At 41.7% G+C, this 17,372-nt stretch overlaps 1 protein-coding gene across 1 annotated transcript; it reads right to left on the reverse strand.

The window, feature by feature from the left end:
* Positions 1-6,165: 6,165 nt before the first annotated feature.
* Positions 6,166-16,811, reverse strand: LOC141476424 (butyrophilin subfamily 2 member A1-like). The gene is made up of 11 exons (XM_074165101.1): positions 16,748-16,811; positions 15,713-15,985; positions 15,040-15,138; positions 14,362-14,388; positions 11,446-11,472; positions 10,389-10,415; positions 9,929-9,955; positions 8,939-8,978; positions 7,614-7,624; positions 7,266-7,292; positions 6,166-6,662 (listed from the first exon to the last, which is right to left on the reverse strand). Exons 1-11 carry the CDS (start codon positions 16,809-16,811, stop codon positions 6,166-6,168), a joined length of 1,119 nt encoding a protein of 372 aa, XP_074021202.1.
* Between the last annotated feature and the right edge of the window lie 561 nt (positions 16,812-17,372).

A 17,372-nucleotide genomic window follows, 5' to 3' on the forward strand; every position in this document is an offset into this window, starting at 1 on the left:
TTCAGTAGCTTCTGCAACTCGTCGTGTAGGACTCCATACAGCAGCTTTCCATCTTCGATGCTTTCCTACAATACGACAAGATCCATCAGTGAACAAAACATACTGTTTCTCATTATCTGAGAGTTCATTATATGGCGGGGCTTCCTCAGCACGTGTTACCACCTCCTTTGGTGGCATTGTGAAATCTCCGCCTTCGGGCCAGTTTGTGATCACTTCTACAATTCCTGGACGATTTGGATTTCCTATTCGAGCTCGCTGTGTGATTAAGGCAATCCACTTACTCCAGGTAGCATCGGTGGCATGATGAGTAGAAGGAACTTTACCTTTGAACATCCAACCTAACACTGGCAATCGAGGCGCCAGGAGGAGCTGTACTTCAGTACCAATTACTTCTGAAGCAGCTCTAACTCCTTCATACGCTGCCAAGATTTCTTTCTCAGTCGGAGTATAGTTGGCCTCAGAGCCTTTATAGCCTCGACTCCAAAATCCCAGGGGTCGACCTCGAGTCTCCCCTGGTCCTTTCTGCCATAGGCTCCAGGTAGGGCCATTATCTCCAGCTGCAGTATACAGCACATTTTTAATGTCCTGTCCTCTTCGGACTGGTCCAAGTGCTACTGCACGCACAATCTCCTGTTTAATTTGTTCAAAGGCTTGTCGTTGCTCAGGACCCCACATAAACTCATTTTTCTTTCGAGTCACTTCATAGAGAGGTTTCACAATCTGACTATAACCTGGAATATGCATTCTCCAGAAACCCACAACGCCTAAGAAGGCTTGTGTTTCCTTTTTGTTAGTAGGTGGGGACATAGCTGTTATTTTGTTAATCACCTCCATTGGGATCTGGCGACGACCATCTTGCCATTTAATTCCCAAGAATTGGATGTTTCGTGCAGGTCCCTTGACCTTACCTCTTTTCACAGCAAAACCTGCTTTCAGAAGAATCTCAATTACCTTCTTACCTTTCTTGAAAACTTCTTTTGCTGTATTACCCCATACAATGATGTCATCAATGTATTGCAGGTGTTCTGGAGCTCCACCCTTCTCCAGTGCAGTCTGGATCAGTCCATGGCAAATAGTAGGGCTGTGTTTCCACCCCTGGGGCAGTCGATTCCAGGTATACTGGACACCCCTCCAGGTGAAAGCAAACTGTGGCCTGCACTCTGCTGCTAAAGGAATAGAGAAAAAGGCATTAGCAATGTCAATTGTAGCATACCACTTGGCTGCCTTCGACTCTAGTTCATATTGCAGTTCTAGCATGTCTGGCACAGCAGCACTCAGTGGTGGTGTGACTTCATTCAGGCCACGATAGTCTACTGTTAGACGCCAGTCACCATCAGACTTGCGCACTGGCCATATCGGGCTGTTAAAGGGTGAGCGAGTCTTGCTGATCACTCCTTGAGTCTCCAGCCGACGAATCAGGTTCTGAATGGGAATCAAAGAATCACGGTTAGTGCGATACTGTCGTCGATGCACCGTGGAAGTAGCAAGTGGTACCTGCTGTTCTTCAACCTTCAGCAATCCTACCACAGAAGGGTAATCTGAAAGGCCAGGTAAGGTAGACAGCTGTGTAACACCCTCAGTCTCTACAGCTGCTATACCAAAAGCCCACCGATACCCTTTCGGGTCTTTGAAATACCCTCTCTTGAGGTAGTCTATGCCAAGGATGCACGGAGCATCTGGGCCAGTCACAATAGGATGCTTTTCCCATTTATTCTTATTCAAGCTCACTTCGGCCTCCAGTACAGTCAGTTCTTGAGATCCTCCTGTCACTCCTGCAATAGTGACTGATTCTGTCCCTTTATGGTTCGATGGCATTAGGGTACACTGTGCACCAGTGTCCACCAGGGCTCTATACTTTCGTGGCTCTAATGTGCCAGGCCATCGAATCCACACAGTCCAATAAACTCGGTTATCCCTCTCCTCCTCCTGGCTGGAGGCAGGGCAACCCTAATGCTGAGGACAGCATCTCCAATTGCAAGGTGAGTTCCTGTCTGGACAGGGGCAGTGCATATTCTGAACTGGAGCAGCCATATTCATGTAACCATCCTTTCTTCTGTTTGCTTTACCTTGCAACTCAAGCACTCGTGACTGTAGGGCTGAAGTAGGTTTTTTATCCCATCTCCTCATGTCCTCTCCATTATTGCAGAGGCAAAGCCACAGGAAACCTCGAAGCGAGTCCTGTTTCCCTTTGGTTGGTCTCATAGGAGGGCGTTTTTTCTTAACAGCTGCAACTCTGGTCTTAACTGCAGCTTGGGTCTGAGCAGGCACCTCAGTCTGAGCTGCAACTTGGATCTGAGCAGGAGCTTGAGCCTGAGCTGCAACTTGAGCCTGAGCTGCAACTTGAGTCTGAGCTGCAACTTGAGTCTGAGCTGGAGAAGAGTAAGATTCTCTCCCAATCTCAGCAAGTTTTTCAAGCAGTTTGTGAAAAATTGTGTCGTTTTGCTCAACTATTGCCTTGGTCATTTTCTCTATTGTCTCATTCTGTGTCTTATTCATATTCTCTATGGCCTCAGTCTGTGTTTTATTTTGTTCAGCCATTTTCTCAGTTTGTTCAGCCATTTTCTTAGTTAGGTTTTCTATTGCTGCAACACCGATGGGACGAGAGAGACTATCTTCATACTGTCGCACCCTATCAGCAACCTCATTTACAGTTGGGGTATCAGTATCAGATGCTCCCCAGACCATTGTTGACAAAGTGTGGGAATACACTGATGGTGCACTCTGCACAAACTTTTTCAACAAAGGTCGTTGACATGGCATTTCATCAGGATTTATAGTCACTTGCCAATCACCATAAATCACTTCTCGAATAGCCAGTTCTCTCAGGTATGTAATACCTTTCTCCATGCTGGTCCATTGCCTTGGACGGCTTTGGATATCATCCTTAAAGGGATATCTGCTCTTTACAGCTGATAACAGTCGCCTCCAGAGACTGAGAATCTCTGCCTTATTCCCAATCGCTTTATCAATACCTCCCTCTTTGGCCAGATTTCCCAGCTGGCTGGCTTCTCTACCATCTAAGTCTATGGAATTAGCTCCACTGTCCCAGCATCGGAGCAACCAAGAGAGAAGTGGCTCCCCATCATGACGAGTAAAATCCTTCCTTAGATTTCGCAAATCCTTTAAGGACAAAGAGTTAATAATTACATCTACATCTGAGGCATCATCCTGTATCGAGGCTGGCTGAGAAGGACCCTCTCCCCTATCTACCTGAGAAGGAACTGTTGACTGTGTTGTAAGAGGGTGCTTTCCTTTATCTACACCAGACGGGCCCTGTCCTGCATCTTCATCAGAGGAACCCTCTCCCTTGCTGTCTGGCTTGGGCATGTCCTTGTCGTAAGGGGCAGGGGACGGAGCCAACCTCTTTTTCTGCTTCCTGGTCACCGGAGCAACTTGTGCCGGTTCTGCTGACGCTGGGGGAGCGGCAGGGCTCGGTTTGGGAGCTGGAGCAGTGGCAGCGCTGGCTGTCGGGGCCGGAGCAGCTGGTGCAGCTGCGGGCGTGGGAGGGGCTGGCGACGGAGATGTGGGGGGTGCGGGCGGCGGAGTCACTTTTACCGCCGGCTGCGGAGTGACCGGGGCCGGGACGGGCCGGGGCGTGGCTTTCGCCGGGGCCGGAGCCTTGGCTTGTGCCGGTGGCTGTGGGGGAGCAGCCGATGCCGTTGGCACCGGTGTCGGCGTGGCCTTGGCCGGTGCCGCTGGCTTGGCTTGGGCCGGGGCCGGGGCTTGGGCTGGTTCTGTTTGTGTCTGCACTGAGACTCTCGCTGGGGCAGCAACTGTTTGCGTCCCTGCTGTGACTGTCGCCGGGGCTGGGGGAGCAACTGTTTGTGTCCCTGCTGTGACTGTCACTGGGGCTGAGGCAGGAACTGTTTGTGTCCCTGCTGTGACTGTCACTGGGGCTGGAGGGACAACGGTTTGTGTTCCTGCTACGATTGTCACTGGGGCTGGGGGAGCAACTGTTTGTGTCTCTGTTGTTTGAGTAGCGAGGTTGCCTATCACACGATGCTCATTCTGATATTCCTCAAGTCTAATAAGATCTAACGCCTGCACCACATTCAGTGTCATAAGTATCAAAATCAGGCCCACATGACAGAGACAATCATAACAATCTTTCTCTGTCCAGCCCGTAGGTTTTCCACCCCTTAGTTCAATTGGTAACATTTTTAAATAATCATGAACAGGCAAAGTAAACTTTCCCCAGGCAAAGTCAAAAGTGTAATTAGCGGCAGAATCTATTATGCGATGCCCGAAACATGAAGATACCCTACCAAATGCAAATCTCAGATTATACACCTGAGCACCAGCCCACACCAACATAGCACGCCTATACCACCGCATCCAAACACAGAACAAATATAAACCTACCTCAATACAACAAGTCAATATGTCCACCCAGTTAAGCACCACTAAATCAATCAACTTCATAAAAAAGTCTCTAAAAATATCATATACCATATCCTGTAGGTACAACATGGTGAAAGCAAACTGGAATTCAAACTATTCAGGCAATCTTAACAGACCACAGTCGTCGAGCCCCACGTTGGGCGCCAATAAATCTGTCGTGGTTTTGGCTGAATTTACCAAAACCGGACCGGCAGATGGCCCTTCCCCCCCCCTTCCCCCCCCTAAAAGAGGAGAGAGGAGGAGAAAGAGATAAGGAGATTCAGAAGTTTAGAATGAACTAAACTACTTTAATGAAAAATTAATATTAAAATAAAAATAAAGAAGAAAATAATGAAATAGATACAATATATACAAAACCGTATCAAGCTCCCAGGATGACAGTCACATCACCGGCAGGCACTGGGGAAGTCCCAGACTGGACTCAGTGACGAATGGGAACTGGATTCCAGCTCTGGAGTCAGGAACACACGGATCGGGATCAAAGGCAGATGAACAGACAGAGTCCTCTCTGGACGTCGGCCATCGCAGGAAGGGGCTGACCCTTTGATCCCTCAGCTTTTATACTGAGCATGGGGCAGATGGGATGGAATACCCTAGTTGGTCAGGTTTAGGTCACCTATCCTGTCCACTCCTCCCCACCGATGTGACCCCTCTACGTTTTTCCCGTTTCCGACCCTCTAAGGGGGCAAATAACGAAATTGGCTGACCTTGGTTGTTATAGCAATAAGTATAAGCAAGGGCCTCCCTGCATACCATTCCTTGGCATGGAGCACAAACATTGGTCTTATCACTCTGAGAACGAGCAGTTTTCTCCACAATATGCCGTTAATTTCAGAGAGTTAGAGGAGGCCTAGCTAGGATGTAAAGTTACAGAACAGAAAATTGGTTCGGTTTTACTTCAAACCGGGACAAGGAGGGAGATGATAGAACAGCCTGTTGGGCACCAGGTGGCCAGCCAAGGTCAACTCACCACCCTGCCTACACATGAGCATGAGTTTTTTTCTCCAGTTCCAAGTAGTAGAGAACAGGATGTCATTCACTTGCCTGAAGACAGACATCTATTGCCAATTGAGATGCCATGTCACATCTTCCCTCATCTTCAGCTGCTGCTTTAGGAGGGTCTGAGAATAATCCCAGAAATCCCATGCTCTGATAGCCCTGTGGGAGCTCAAACTGCATTAGGCTTCCACATTTGGGCAGCTGAATCTAACTTTTGACTCCCATTCCTTAAGTTAAACTAACTCAACCATCTGCTTACATATAAGGAATTGTTCCTGAGTTTTACGTGATCAGTGGAGCTCACCCTTCTCTCTTAACATCTCTAATAGCAGATCTCCAAAAAGGCTACTTGCATTTCATAGTTCACAATGTGATTGCTATTAATAGTTTTCTGACTTCGTATAAAAATTGAAATTTGTATTTGTACTCTTCCTGTTAAATCATTCTGATGGGTTTATTATTTAAAAAATGAATACAAAACAAGTGCAACAAAACCTGAAATAAATCCATGTTTGTTTAGTCCAGGTAGAATGGATTAAAATTGCAACATTTAACAGATCTGGGTTTTTACAAAATTAGTTCCTTAGTACAAGATGAATCTCTAAGAAGTACTTCAGAGACTATTTTCTTCTTGAACATGGTTTTAAAAGCTGATATTAGTTTTTTTCCTTCCTCTCTTTCACATCCTCTGCAATTCACTACATTATTAATTTATTAATCTCCTCCTCGCCCTGGGGAAGGATGTCACAGAGAGGGTAATCTGTTTTAAGTGTATACAGGGCGTACTCCCAACCATTTGCCATCAGAGCCTGGACTGAAGAACGGGTACAGATTCCCAGAAAGCTCCAAAGGGAGAGACTTAAGAAGGCACTTTTCTTCAACATCAAAAAATGAAAGCGTGCCAAATTCAAAATCCAGGAAAACACCTACCACACTGCAGGGCTTGCAATTTCTTACATCGATCCCACCAGTTAAGGTGTATTCTCCCTGAGAAAACCGCAGACTGAGTAAATTCCCCTTTGGGAAAGTATTCCTTGTGCTACTACTCAGTGTATTTCTAATTTCCTCACACACCACACCCAGCTCCCACTCTGATTTGTCTCCCACCTCCACTTCCCAGTAATGTTTCTTTTCTGAAAACCCTTCCATAGCTACCACCATTGCTTTGGGGAGGATCTCTTTCTGGGTGGAGGACATCACTCTGTTTTTATCCTTAATGATGAGGCTGGGATGTTTGCACTTCTCATCCAGAGTGATATTAACTTGAGAAAGGAAGGAAAAAAAAAAAAAAAAAAGAGTACAAAGCACCAAATTATTTCTGATTTTCAGGAGAACAAACAGTAATCTCAAAGGAAGTGAATAAAGGAGAGAAATGGTAAAATAACAAAAAAAAAAAAAATTACACCAAAAAATCAACCCAACAACTAAATACCCCAGGAATATACAGTGTGCTTTTGTCAGACAAAAACTCAATAGCAGAAATAATATCCAGCAGGACATGCCTCTTCTCTGGCTTCACTGTGTCTTTACTAATTGATCTTTGCTCTGACTGAAGGGATCCAAGCTCTCTGGTCAGACCAATCTGGCAGAGGGATTTTTTGAAATAAAACACAAAGCTGAATGTCTCAAAGACAGATAGCACGTAAAAAGGTCCTAATTGGTACAGAAACAATTCACCCCAACTTGTGACACTGAGAAGTGTGTAGACAGAAGATGCATAAGAAAACCTACTTCCCTCTTGCAAGCAATGGGCTTCAAAATCTCCCCAAATCCTGACAGCCTGTGAGTTTTTCATGACACAAGGAATAGACTCTGGAATGTGCATGAAAGAATATGAGGTTAATGGCAGGTGAGACTTGACTTACCTGCATTGCTTTGAGCTCTTCTGAAATCTGCAAGAAAAGATATGATTAATTAAAATTAGTGCAGGATGTTAATATACCGTATTTTACTACAATATAGGGTCAGCAGGGTGCAGATTTGATAAAAAGTTTTCAGCTTTCAACTCACCTAGTTCATTCTGGACATTTTCTGAAAAGGACATAAAGTTATGTTATCCTCATGCATGGCAAGGCTCTTCAAGAGGGTGTCTGTGAGTATTTCTGACACTACTTTACTTAAGTAGTAAGTACTTAAGGCCTATCTGGCCTAGGATTTGGGAAACGATGCTAGCTTAGCCTTGAAGGGCTAGAGGTTACCTAAACCCAAGCTACTTAGCTGGGCTCTGTGTAGAGTCAGGAGAAAGAATGGAACAACAGAAACTGTTTCTTTGCTGTTTCAACCACCATCTGAAACTACTCTTTGATGCCTTCATCTCTCTCTGAGGGAGCCAAGAATACTGCATTAGCCTTGATACCCAAAATGTAGGTAACTAGTTAGGCGAGCTGAATCACCTGCAGGTACGTAGAACCACAGAATATTAGGGGTTGGAAGGGACCTTTGGAGATCATCTAGTCCAACCTCCCTGCAAAAGCAGGTGCACCCAGAGCAGGCTAGACAGGGATGCCTCCAGGTAGGTTCTGAATATCTCCAGAGAAGGAGACTCCACCACCTCTCTGGGCAGCCTGTTCCATGGCTCTGGCACCCTCAAAGTAAAGAAGTTTTTTCCTCATGTTTAGATTGGAACGTCCTATGTTCCAGTTTGTGCCTGTTACCTCTTGTCCTGTCACTGGGCACCACTTAAAAGAGTCTGGCCCCATCCTCTGGACACCCACCCTTAAGATATTTATAAGCATTGATAAGATCCCCTCTCAGTCTTCTCTTCTCCAGGCTGAACAGCCCCAGGGCTCTCAGCCTTTCCTCATCAGACAGATGCTCCACATCCCTTGGTCATCTTCATAGCCCTCTGCTGCATTCTCTCCAGTCCCTGTCTTTCGTGACCTGGGGAGCCCAGAACTGGACACAGCGCTCCCAACATGGCCTCACCAGGGCAGAGGAGAGGGACAGGATGACCTCCCTTGACCTGCTAGTCACAATCTTTTCAAGGCACCCCAGGAGACCGTCAGCCTTCTTGGCCACAAGGGTACATTACTGCTTCCTGGTCAACTGGTTGTTGACCAGGACTCCCATGTCCCTCTGGGCAGAGCTGCTTTCCAGCAGGTGAACCCCTATCCTGTACTGGTGCAGGGCGTTATTCCTCCCTAGTGGCAGGGTTGAATACATACAGGACCCATGGCCATGCTTCCAGACCCTGTCAGATGACAGGCAGGAGTTTGATATGGCCAACATGACAAAATGTATATAAATTTTTATTTTTTTTTACTTCCTTTCAAAAATAGGAATAGGAAAATCTGTTTTCTACTCAACTACAGCAAAAATTAAACCCTTAAAGGTCTGAAAAGATGTTCCTTTGTTATGGAAACAGGTGTTTTGGAGTCCCCAATTGTGTCAGATAAACACTGGATTTTAGTGGCAACTAAGTCTGAGTGTGGAAGAGAACTAAGTGCTGCAATAGCCCTCAAACAGTGGCACAGTTCAGTTCCAAAATGGTATTTCTGATCTCAAATAATTTAAATAATTTTTAAGGACTAAAATTAACTTAATATCCTTACCAATTCTGGCCAACATATCTTGATTTTCTACAAAGAAACAAAATTAAAAGTTAGGATGATTAAATCAGGGCAATTATGGTACACTCAATATGCATTTTGGAATCCTAATATATAGGTTATGCACATATATAGGATTACTCTCCTTATATGTCTGTTTTTATATATATTAATATATATAGGATTAATCTGTTTATCTTTGCAGAAGAATAGGCATGACATATAAGTTTTTCTATGGTATTAAATAATGTGTCGCACAAATATTTCAATATTCCTGCACACAAGGTATGACAGAATAAACAAAGGAAAATATTAGATGCAATCGGGGAGTGATTCAGAACAAATAGTTCCCAAGGATATTTACAGTTCATAGAGGACCATACGAATAGGAGAGTGAAACCTCTCTCAATACCACAAAGGTTGAGAATACATTTGTTTCTTGTACACAAATAAAACCCAATGTCACCATTTTATTGTTCTTAGCTTCACCTGTGGACAGAGCTCTTCACAGTTGCTTTTTGAGAACTCTCTTATTCTCAGTGTTCAACAGGAATTGCACTGGGATTTTTCCCATTATATTCTTTTTAATGCTGAGATCAGATGCTTTAGTCATTACTTTGTGCTGAGACACAGTCAATAAAATGTTCCACTTAGCTATTTTTATATATATACAATTTTTTTCCACTGCTTGAAAATATTTATATATACTCTCCATTTATAGATACATAGATAAACACCTATAGATAAAAAGGGAGAGACTGTGTGTACACATACACAGCTTTTCAATTATCTTTTTGCGATAGGGGAGTTAATCTTCGCAAATGTGAAGTTCTGAGAGCATTTTCCAGCTCTAGTACTCAAAATTGTATAAGACACCACTGTTTTCTTAGAACAGTCACCTGCAAAGCATCTTTCAGGGTATGGTTAAAAGAATAGTGTATGGGACTAAATGCAAAGTAGAAAAAAAAATGTTATTTTACCCTTCTGAAATCTGTCCTTCTCCTCATCTGAAAAACAAAGCAACAAACACAGAAACAGCAGAGAATGTTACATTTTTCAAGAGAAAAAAACCACAAAATGTGAGTGAGAATTTCAGTGTTAAAGAATGTTTTCATTTAGGAAACTAAGGCTTGGCATTAAATGAAAAATATAAATTCAAAATAGGTGGGGGATGAATTGTCCTCTGAAGATTCTCATCCCATAGAAGGAAACCTAGATTATCAGCTTAGACTAGGTATGTAAATTTCATTGGCTAAAATCAGGTGACATTGAAGATAGTAATACTAGACATTATTAATTTAATTGAAAACCCCAGCTTTAGAATAGAATGACATTTCCAGTATGGGTCCTCTTTCATGATATTATAATGTTTTTAAATATAGAGGATTATTCTAACCAAAGGACACTCAAAACTGACATAAAGTCAAAACATGTTCTTACCCAGCTCCTCTTTGAGATCATCTATCTCTGCAAAAGATTATGTTTAAATATTAAAACACCTTTTCCTTTCTGTTTTTAAAAAACAAAAAAATACAAAAAACAAACAAACAAACAAACAAACAAAACCCACCCCCACAAAAAAAATCCCAAACACAAATACGTTGAATTTTCTATATGTTCCACTGCGTTCTGTATAGCAAGAGAAAATGAAACCGAGCTTCATAAAGATGACCGGATGCTCCCCAGCTATAAGGCAGCCAGAGTTATTGTCTTCAATACGCTGGTACCTTCCCTTAAGGTGGGAACAAAAGAACAGGTGAAGAAATTCCCCTTCAGTAGAATGAAGTACTTCACGTGACTGAACTAAGGGGAAAAACCCAAACTGATATTTTAATGAGGGTGTGATTGAAGGGCCTTAGCACACCCACGTGCGGACAGCTCTTAGTACTTACCTTGAAACAACCAAACCATGTCCAGATAATATTAAACATGGCTTTATAAATCTGTAATGGCTGTTTCTCCATGGTACCATAAAGACTACTGCAAGTTTCAAAATAGTTTACTGGATACTGTAAACTGTATGCTCTGGCATACCCAGCTCACTTGCTCCTCACAGTAAAAGCAATCTTCTTGTTCTACTTTTGTACAATGCAGTTCTAACCAGTCTTTATAAAAAGATCAGAAAACTATTTTTTATTTTATTTTTCAGACACTAGAGCTTAATTCTTTCATTACAGACTGAAATTCAGCATGAACCACGATCCCAAAGTAAGAACACATTAACTCATCCAAATTAACTAACAGAACAATTTGCAAGCTCAAATACTGAGCAAAAAAATATCAGCCCATAGATCAAACTTCTCCATGGAATTAGTTCTCTTCTTCGAAGTAGGCATCGATTATCTTTAAATGTTCAATATAAAAGCAATTTTTTTTTTCATTTTATTTTATAAAAGCAAAACATTCATTAATATTTCCTGAGATTTTATGTGGTTCTGAAGGATCAGAGAGATTCATAGATAGAAATCACTGACAAAAATAGATAGAAATCACTTACCTTTTTGTAATTCCTCTTGTGCATTTTCTGTGAACAGAGAAATATTTCAATATCCTAAACATAATTCTTCAAGCACTTAACATTCAGTTTTAAAGACTACACAGAAGTGATGAAGCCACAATTTGTATAGACTCATAGAATCATTTAGTTTGGAAAAGACCATTAAGATCGAGTCCAACCGTTAACATTGCCAAGGCCACGTCCCTAAACCATGTCCCTCAGCACTATGTGTACAAATCTTTTAAACACCTCCAGGGATGGTCACTCCACCACTTCACTGGGCAGTCTGTTCCAATGCTTAATAACCCTTTCTGTGAAGAAATTTTTCCTAATACCCAATTTAAACCTCCCCTGGCACAACTTGAGGCCGTTTCCTCTTGTCCTATTGCCTGATCCTTGGGAGAAGAGACTAACACCCCCCACCCCCCACCCCGCCACTCCACCCTCCTTTCAGGGAGTTGTAGAGAGCGAGGTCTCCCCTCAGCCTCCTTTTCTTCAGGCTGAACACCCACAGATCCCTCAGCATCCCCTCACAAGACTTGTGCTCCAGACCCCTCACCAGCTCTGTTGATATTCTCTGGACACACTCCAGTGCCTCAATGTTTTCTTGCAGAGAGGGGCCCAAAACTGGACGCGGCATTCAAGGCGCACTGTCACCAGGGCCAAGTACAGGGGGATGATCACTGCTCTGGTCTTGCTGGCCACACTATTTCTCATAAAAGCCAGGATGCTGTTTGCCTATATATATATATAAATATATGTATACACATATATATGTAGTTGTATGTATGCACTTGAATGTATAACAAGGCTGTGTGTGGTTACCACCTTGGACATATGGATGAAGAATTTAAGCTTGTCGGAGATGTTATAGCCAAGCTGATTAACCTGTACAGTCAAGGCAAAATCAAGCCCAAAACAGACTCTGTATGGCCCTTTGATCAGGTGGCAGATGCCATGAGGCAGATGCAAGAGAAGAAGAATGTTGGAAAAGTCATCCTGGTTCCTGAAGTACCCAAGGAAGAATCCAAAATAGAAGAAAACTAAGGAGATGTGTGCAGATTGTGAATTCATCATTTAATTCCCATTTAATACACATAAGTTATTGGTTTTATTTGAATACTAGGTAAAAACTAGACTTCAAAAGTAAACTATTTCTTATAGACTTAGTTTAAACAAGTGTGGTATAGGCATTGACCAAAACAAAAATAAAACCCTTTTCTCTCAAGTTAAGCCATTTTGTTGCAACATTAGAAACAAACATACTAGAGATTAAGCACAAAACACCCTGTGACATCCAGCCTTGTTTTCTCTGCTGTTACAAACTCTCAGCCATTTAGGGACCATCAACTAAGATCACGTTTTAGAGTCACAGAAGAGTTGAGGTTAGAAGGGGGCTTCTTGAGATCCATCTAGTCCACCCACCCTCCTCAAGCAGGGCTGGCCCAGGGCTGTGTCCAGTTGGGTTTTGAATGTCTCCAAGGATGGAGACTTTGCAACCTCTCCAGGGAAGCCTGTGCCAGTATTCAAACATCTTCACAGCAAAAAGCCTTTCTTCAGTTCTCTGATAATTTAGTACATACTCAGTTTTACTTCAAAAGTCATACTGATATCATCTGACGGGTGGCAAGGTCTGAGAACTGGATCAGAAGTGTTTCAGGGATGCCTGGATGCAAATTTTAATAAAAGTATCCATAGGTCTGTTCCCACATACACTGTGGGATTTTGGGGGTTTTTTTGTTTTTTTTTTAATTTTAAAATATATTTTTTTATATGCAATTTTCTGAGTTCAGTTTCTGGGCAACAGTCCACTCCCTCAATTATGGCAAAGGGACGTTTTCTTTACTTTAAAGTTACCATCAGTATAAAACAGCCACTAGATATGTTTTTCTTATACAAGTTAGAATTCCTTAAAAAAAAAAAAAAAAGCTTCATCTCGAATATAAAACTGTTCAGAAATTCATGTAAATATTCAGACAAACAATCATGTTTTCATTTTTAAAAATGAAAATAACTTCCTAGTCTGTGGTATTTTTCAAGCAGAATATGTTGGATTGTCCAGAAGTGTACAAAGGCTATCTTTAGCCCAGGAAACTTCTTTTTTTTTTAAATTGTTTCTATAGTCATCAGAGATCAAAAAACCTCCTTGCACAGTTGAGAGGAATAAGCTGAGTTCCTCCTCTTAACTGCATCCTGATTTTCTTCATTGCTGGTAAGACATGAAAGATGCAAGCTATCTAAAAGAAGCTATATAGCTTTGTTTTACATAGGATTTTTTTTTTTTTAAATACAACAAAAAATTCTAGAAAAAAAGTGTTTTATAAGTACCTCCAATTTTCACATGAAACAAAATTTTGTATTGAATATTTTGCATTGAAACTTTTGCCTCTACTGAAAGGTGGAGTGGGTCTTGGCAGGAAAAAAACTGTTCTGTGGACACGCTGAAAAAACTGGGGACTGTCAAAAACTCATTTTTCTGGAAATAAAAAAGTTTTAGATAGACAGGTTAGGGGCAAGAAAAGGTGAAGGTTTTTGCACAAAAGGTGACCCATACCAAAAGCTTATTACCATTTTTTTTTTTCCAACATCTGCAGGCAGAAAAGCCAAGGTTAAATGGGATGCAAGAATTCCCTCATTTCTCATCAGGAGCAGGAGTCAGCAGTAGGACAGTCTTTCTGTGTTGGCTGAACATAAGGTGACTTTTTCCCAAAGACACCCTCGCTGGAGCCTACAGGTAGATAAGGTCAAAGTCCCAATCTCTTGAAGTCTGTCATAAAACCACCTTAGGAATACAACTATTTATGCCCATGGTTTCTGTCACTGGTCAACATTTCTAGTGTTGCACATGTCTTTCAAGATGTTCATGATGAAATAAGTATTAATATGACTTTTAAATATAGTAATAATATGACTTACTTTCACGAGTAGTCATCTTACTGTTCTCTGAGAGAGAGAGGAGAGAGGCAGAGAGAAGAAAAATGTTACAATAATTCTTGCTTGTTGGTTTTCAAATGAAACTTCATATTTCATATTTTATTTTTAAAATATGTTGATTTGCATTGACTTGTATCTTTCATTAAAATACTGAGAAATCATACAGAACTTAATGAATAAAACTAGTAATACTGAAAGCAGAAAAAAATGCAGACTTGACATGCTGTCTTGGCAACAGATTTGTGTTGTAGACCCATCTTAGTTAGAAAATAGCTTATAAATCAATAAAATGACTTACAAATAAATTAAGCCAGTGAGTATATTTGGATACATGAACATACTTCAGTTACTTGCAAGAATTGCTTATTTCAATAAGGAGGTTAATTTGCAACAATAATTTCACTACAGCAGTATGTCAGTTCATTTTGGCAAATGTGATTGTACAGGTTTATGCCCCAAAATACTGGAGTAATTAAGAGATGCTTAAAAATGAATATGCAAAGAAAGCAAAAATACAGTAAAAATCCATGGTTGGAGAAACACAAATATGATTGTTCATTATCCTGTACCCTTCTCCCCAGACAATTCTGGACATGGCGATGTTGCCTTTCAACTCGATTGTATGAAGCATTCATCACTTCAGCATTGAGTGGAACTTACTTCTGAGTTTATAAATTGCAGCAATAACCAGGAATACGCCCAAGAGCAGGATCACGATAAAAGCCGCCAGCCAAGGGGAGGTGGCAGGAAAGAAGGCATCTGCAAATTATTTCAGATGATCAGTTATAAACTTCCATGAATAATAAACTTTATACTTTGATTACATCGCTAAAGTGAAATAAAACTAACTTGGACCTAAATTTCATGCCTAGACACCTGCCAGAGCAGCTCACTGGGACTTTTACATCCCTCGACTATTTCACAAAGTGCCAGTGATTTGTGTAAACCGCCGTGTTAGAACAGAATAGAATATTAGATGTTATAGTAGTAGAAATAGAAAGTGGAAGAAAATGAGAGAAAGAGAGAGAAATGGAACAATGCAATCTCCTTGCAATTGAGAACAAGCACCACTCGATAACAAGATTTCATTTCCCCCAGATGGTATTACCCCCATGGAAGTGAATTTTTACTATTTATATTTTGACAACATTTGGGAGTTGCCCCTGGAAACTAGTGGTGGTTCAGTGTAAAGATCAAGATATATCACAGAAGAAAACTTCTGTGAAAACTGATTATTCTGTTCCCCAAGAAATTTGTGTTCCTGGGGCAATCTGCCCTGTATGCAGCAGCTCACTGTTTCTCCCATGACACAAGGACACAAGCTCATACTCACTCGCAATGACAACTGAAGATTCTGTTGACGTTTTCAGCAGTTTATCAATTATTTTGCAGGACACAGAGTTTCCAGATCCTGGTTTCAGAATGATGGAGCTGCTGGCATTAGCAGTGGTGGTGTCGGTGGTGAGAGGAGTCCCAGTGAGATTATCTCCTCTACCATCTGTCCACAACACCTGAACTTCAGAAAACAACCTCACAGAGAAACATTTGAGTCTAATACCATCATCCTCATAACCATCCAAGACAAGCAATGGATCATGGCCATCACCTACAGAAGAGAGAGACAAACGGGTGAACTGTGGTCAGCAATCACAGTGGTGGAAGGGGGAAAAATCTGTGAGAAGTTCTGCATGTATGATGCTCTGTAAGTGCTTTCCTCACTGAAATTGCAGCCCTTGTCCCATGGCATTTGCACGTCCTCCCACAGCTGTGATCAGTAGCAGCAGCTGCAAATTTGAGGATGAAGAAAAGGAAGAAAAGCACATAGATGCATTTGAAACACAAGTCATTAAAAGCCTTCCCTATTTCAAATGATCGGCATCCAACACATCATACAAGTCAAAATTACTACCAATTCCCTTTGTAATGTTGACAACATTAGGTTATCTAGATACGTTCATCTCACCAGACTTTAACCACCTACAAGATAAGTATCTCATTGGGCCAATCATCTTGTAGAGAAATCGTGGAGCAACTGCATTCCCTACAGAGCGGTTCATTCTCTGGGAAGATGGGAATCTGGGATACATCAGTTATGTTATGCTTTGAGAGGGCCTGTCTTCTCCTACTGACTTCACAGATACCTTAGATAGATAGTTCTCAGGTAGGTGCTCAGTTTTAATGCCTAAAGTTGAGCACACTAAATCCCAGAACATGCATCTGTGTTCACATGAAATCCAAAGAAATCATCTAAATCTGGACTTCCTTCAGTGGAGAAGAAAGTCATAAGGGCCATCAGTTCAGAACTATTCATGGTCTCTAAAATGGATTAAGTACAGAGTGAAATTAATCCTTTACAGAGCAAAGTTACCTGCAGTGAGATGGTGTGTAGATACCAATACGAAGATGAAGATGACGGCTGCCAGCTTTCCCATATCTACATGAAGACAAAAGTCTATGTTTGAATGCAAAATAAATGACATGGGGTCCTACACAGTTGAGTTACATCATACCCAGGTTCACTCTAGCATCTCATTGCCTGCTTATGTGCGCTACCCACGTTCCTAGTGCTCCCCAGATGAACTTGGGGAGTGATCCAGCAGCCAGAGAAGTCCTATGACTGTTCTTATGGTCTGTAAAGAGAACCTCCAACACTAGTTACTGGTTATGAAGCTCAAATCCTCAACTGGGCACACGTGTCTCATTAGTAGCACCAGTTGCAGACTTGAGATGGCTCCTTGGAGTTAAAAGGCAAAGACAACACAAGGTAGAAAAGCCCAGAACATAAATTCTGCCTTAAAAAAAACCAAACCAAACCAAAAAACCACCAACCAAAAAACCCATCACCAACACAAACCCAATGAAAAAAAAGGACACATTGGTATTTTGGAAATAACCATTTTTTTTTCCTCAAATATTTGCAATGAAAATAGAAAGAAAATTTTCTAAATTAGCCAGGATTTTAAAGCAGAAGTTTCCAAGATTTATGTAACTAA

This window comes from Numenius arquata, chromosome 32, assembly GCF_964106895.1.
Source record: "Numenius arquata chromosome 32, bNumArq3.hap1.1, whole genome shotgun sequence".
Classification (NCBI taxonomy): Eukaryota; Metazoa; Chordata; class Aves; order Charadriiformes; family Scolopacidae; genus Numenius; species Numenius arquata.

What these genes read in the sequence shown, in the direction of transcription:
- LOC141476424 (XM_074165101.1), bottom strand. Translation starts at nt 16,811, where the DNA reads ATGGGAAAGCTGGCAGCCGTCATCTTCATCTTCGTATTGGTATCTACA. An exon ending in TAAGATGACTACTCGTGAAA is followed by an intron (nt 11,473 to 14,361) that starts GTAAGTCATATT and finishes CTCTGTTCACAG; the next exon opens with AAAATGCACAAGAGGAATTA. An exon ending in ACAAGAGGAATTACAAAAAG is followed by an intron (nt 10,416 to 11,445) that starts GTAAGTGATTTC and finishes AATCTTTTGCAG; the next exon opens with AGATAGATGATCTCAAAGAG.